The 2,500-nt window shown below is 39.8% G+C and overlaps 1 protein-coding gene across 1 annotated transcript in view; it reads left to right on the plus strand.

Moving 5' to 3' along the window:
* LOC147472461 (uncharacterized) overlaps positions 1 to 2,500 on the plus strand; it is an 80,331-nt gene that overhangs the window by 76,880 nt on the left and 951 nt on the right. The window contains exons 5-9 of the mRNA XM_086536351.1: positions 1 to 159; positions 447 to 607; positions 775 to 876; positions 1,319 to 1,435; positions 1,879 to 2,092. The exon at positions 1 to 159 is cut by the window's left edge and continues 1,138 nt beyond it. Of these exons, the coding sequence (XP_086392477.1) occupies positions 1 to 159; positions 447 to 607; positions 775 to 876; positions 1,319 to 1,435; positions 1,879 to 2,092 (753 nt within the window). The remainder of the gene's footprint in view (positions 160 to 446; positions 608 to 774; positions 877 to 1,318; positions 1,436 to 1,878; positions 2,093 to 2,500) is intronic.

The raw sequence follows: 2,500 nt of genomic DNA on the forward strand, positions 1-2,500 counted from the left end.
ACAAAAACAAACTTTCCATAACAGAGGTTGCCTCCATCTGGACACCAGAGATCGAGTTCCTAAACGTGAACGACGGTTTGTTGAAGAAACTCAAGTCGAACGTGTATAGTCGTCAGACCGGTGACCCTGTGTCCCCGGATTTCAACGATATCATGATGGGTAAGGTCAAGCACTGATACTACGTTGGAATTTTGATTGTATGATTTTTATTTTTTTTTATTTTGACAAAGACAGGAGGAGGGGCACTAAATTATATCCTTCCTTTATTTCGGATTCATCCTTCCTATACACTTAATGTTGTAAAATTATCTCCAGACCATAACATAGTGCGAAAGATAGGATAATGTTATCACAGGGTCTCATTCTTTCGTGTTTTTTTTTTCTTTTCTTCTTTTTAAGCACCGATAACAAACACTCGTCTTTTCCCCTTATTTCCCCTCCCATAGAAACCATATTCGAGCCTGCCAACGCTTCTCTCGTAAGGAAGACGTTTTACTCAGCCAGTTTCTCGTGCAACTTCTACCTCTTCAAATACCCTTTCGACACGCAGGTGTGCTCGTTACTCATCAAACTCGACTCAGCTGACACCACCGTCGTTACCTTCATTGTGAGTCAGTAAAGTTAATGATGATGATGATGGTGAATGGAAGTGGTGAGGGGAATGGAAGTGATGATGATAATGGGGTTTGTAAAGGTTATGGTAAAGGATGATTTTGAAAGATAGTAATGAATGCCACGATTATAATTGTTTACATGTTTGTTTGTTTTTTTCAGAACGATTCGGTTGTTTACTCCGGCCTGAGGACACTTCCGAAGTACATAGTGAAGGATATTATGTCAGAGCTTAGTGAAAGAACAGGATACGCAGTGATGGAGGTGAGCTATGAGAGAGAGAGAGAGAGAGATAGAGAGATAGAGGAGAGAGAGAGAGAGAAAGAGAGAGAGAGAGAGAGAGAGAGAGAGAGAGAGAGAGAGAGAGAGAGAGAGAGAGAGAGAGAGAGAGGATTTATATAGAAAAATATGAAACGAGAAAAATAAAACTTTGCTTACCATTCAGCTAGAACAAAAATAGTATCACATATACATATCCATCTTCAGTAACTATGAAAAAACTACAATAGTTATATTGAAAATATTAGCTTTAAATTAGATCTCATCTTTAAAACTAAAAGAAGGAGATATTAGGAACATTAAAAAATAAACACACAAGAAAGGAGAAATTTTCCTCAATTTAAACATCTTGCTCAGGAATTCAACATCAATTTCCAACCTGTCGTTACGTTTCCATAATAAGTAAATCCACGACCTAACATGGCAGGTCAAATTCGCACTGGAGAGGCGCTGGAGTCTGCTCGTGTTGACCATCTTCATCCCGACCATCCTCTTGCTGGGCATCGGCTACGTCACGCTCTTCATCCAGCTGGCTGCCATCCAGGTGAGATGGATGATGGATTGGGTTGGATTAGGCGGAAGGTCCTGCTGTTACGTCGTGGTTATTTCTATGTTCGCGTGGTTTAGTTATTGGATTATTGTTTTCTGTCTTCGTTTGGTTTTATTGTATGGTTGATGGAGGGGGCAGGTAAGTTTTGGATTTTGTTTATTCTCTTTCTTTTTTTCTTTTTTTTTGATAAATGTAAGTGCGAATTTATCACATAGCGTTATCAGTCATGTTGGATAAAGATTTTAGAGAGACATTCTCTCTTAGCCATCTATTAGCTTCCCCTTTCTTCCCCTTCGAGAATCTCAATTCTCCATTTTCTTTTTGTATCATATCCTATCGTACCTCTATGCCGGCTCGCCCCAGTACATACAAGCTCGACGTAGCATCAGCTCCGGAAATCTGGCTTATCCTTAATCCCTCCGTTTTCTATGTTACAGGTCCGTTCCATCATGACCTTGACCACCCTGCTTGTCTTGTACACGCTCTTCAACCAAGTTTCCAGCGACCTCCCGGACACCGCCTACATCAAAATGATCGACATGTGGTTCTTCTTCTGCATCTTCCTCATCTTCAGCGTCATCATCCTCCACGTTATTGTAGAATATCTCCCACCTGGCGATGAGGATTTCTTCCCGGACAAGAACTTGACTCGCGTGTCGCCCCTTGGGTCTGATCCCGTCGAAGTATGGTATGGTTTAAGGGTGTTTACACTTCCTACACAGGGTACCTTCTTAGATACTTGGATGGTGTGGCTTTATTTTGAAAACAAAGGGGGTGAATTTCTAGTCTACCTTTCACTTTATGCAAAAGATGTGCAGTATAAGACGAAGTGCTATATGGGTAGTATGTTTACCTACCTAGTTTGACGTTGGAGTATTTTATACGATATTAAGAGGCAGTTACACTTTACATAAAATGTGAACGCCATCTATGGGACTATAGGAATTTTGAGGTTAAAAGTCTGCATTGATATAAGCTTTCTGCAACAAAAATCATATGTTTTCCTTTGTATCATACGTAAAGTTTAATCGAATAATTACAATTATATATATATAAATA

Source organism: Penaeus japonicus, unplaced genomic scaffold (genome assembly GCF_977035675.1).
Source record: "Penaeus japonicus unplaced genomic scaffold, GWHDUDI00000001_assembly GWHDUDI00000001, whole genome shotgun sequence".
NCBI classification, from domain to species: domain Eukaryota; kingdom Metazoa; phylum Arthropoda; class Malacostraca; order Decapoda; family Penaeidae; genus Penaeus; species Penaeus japonicus.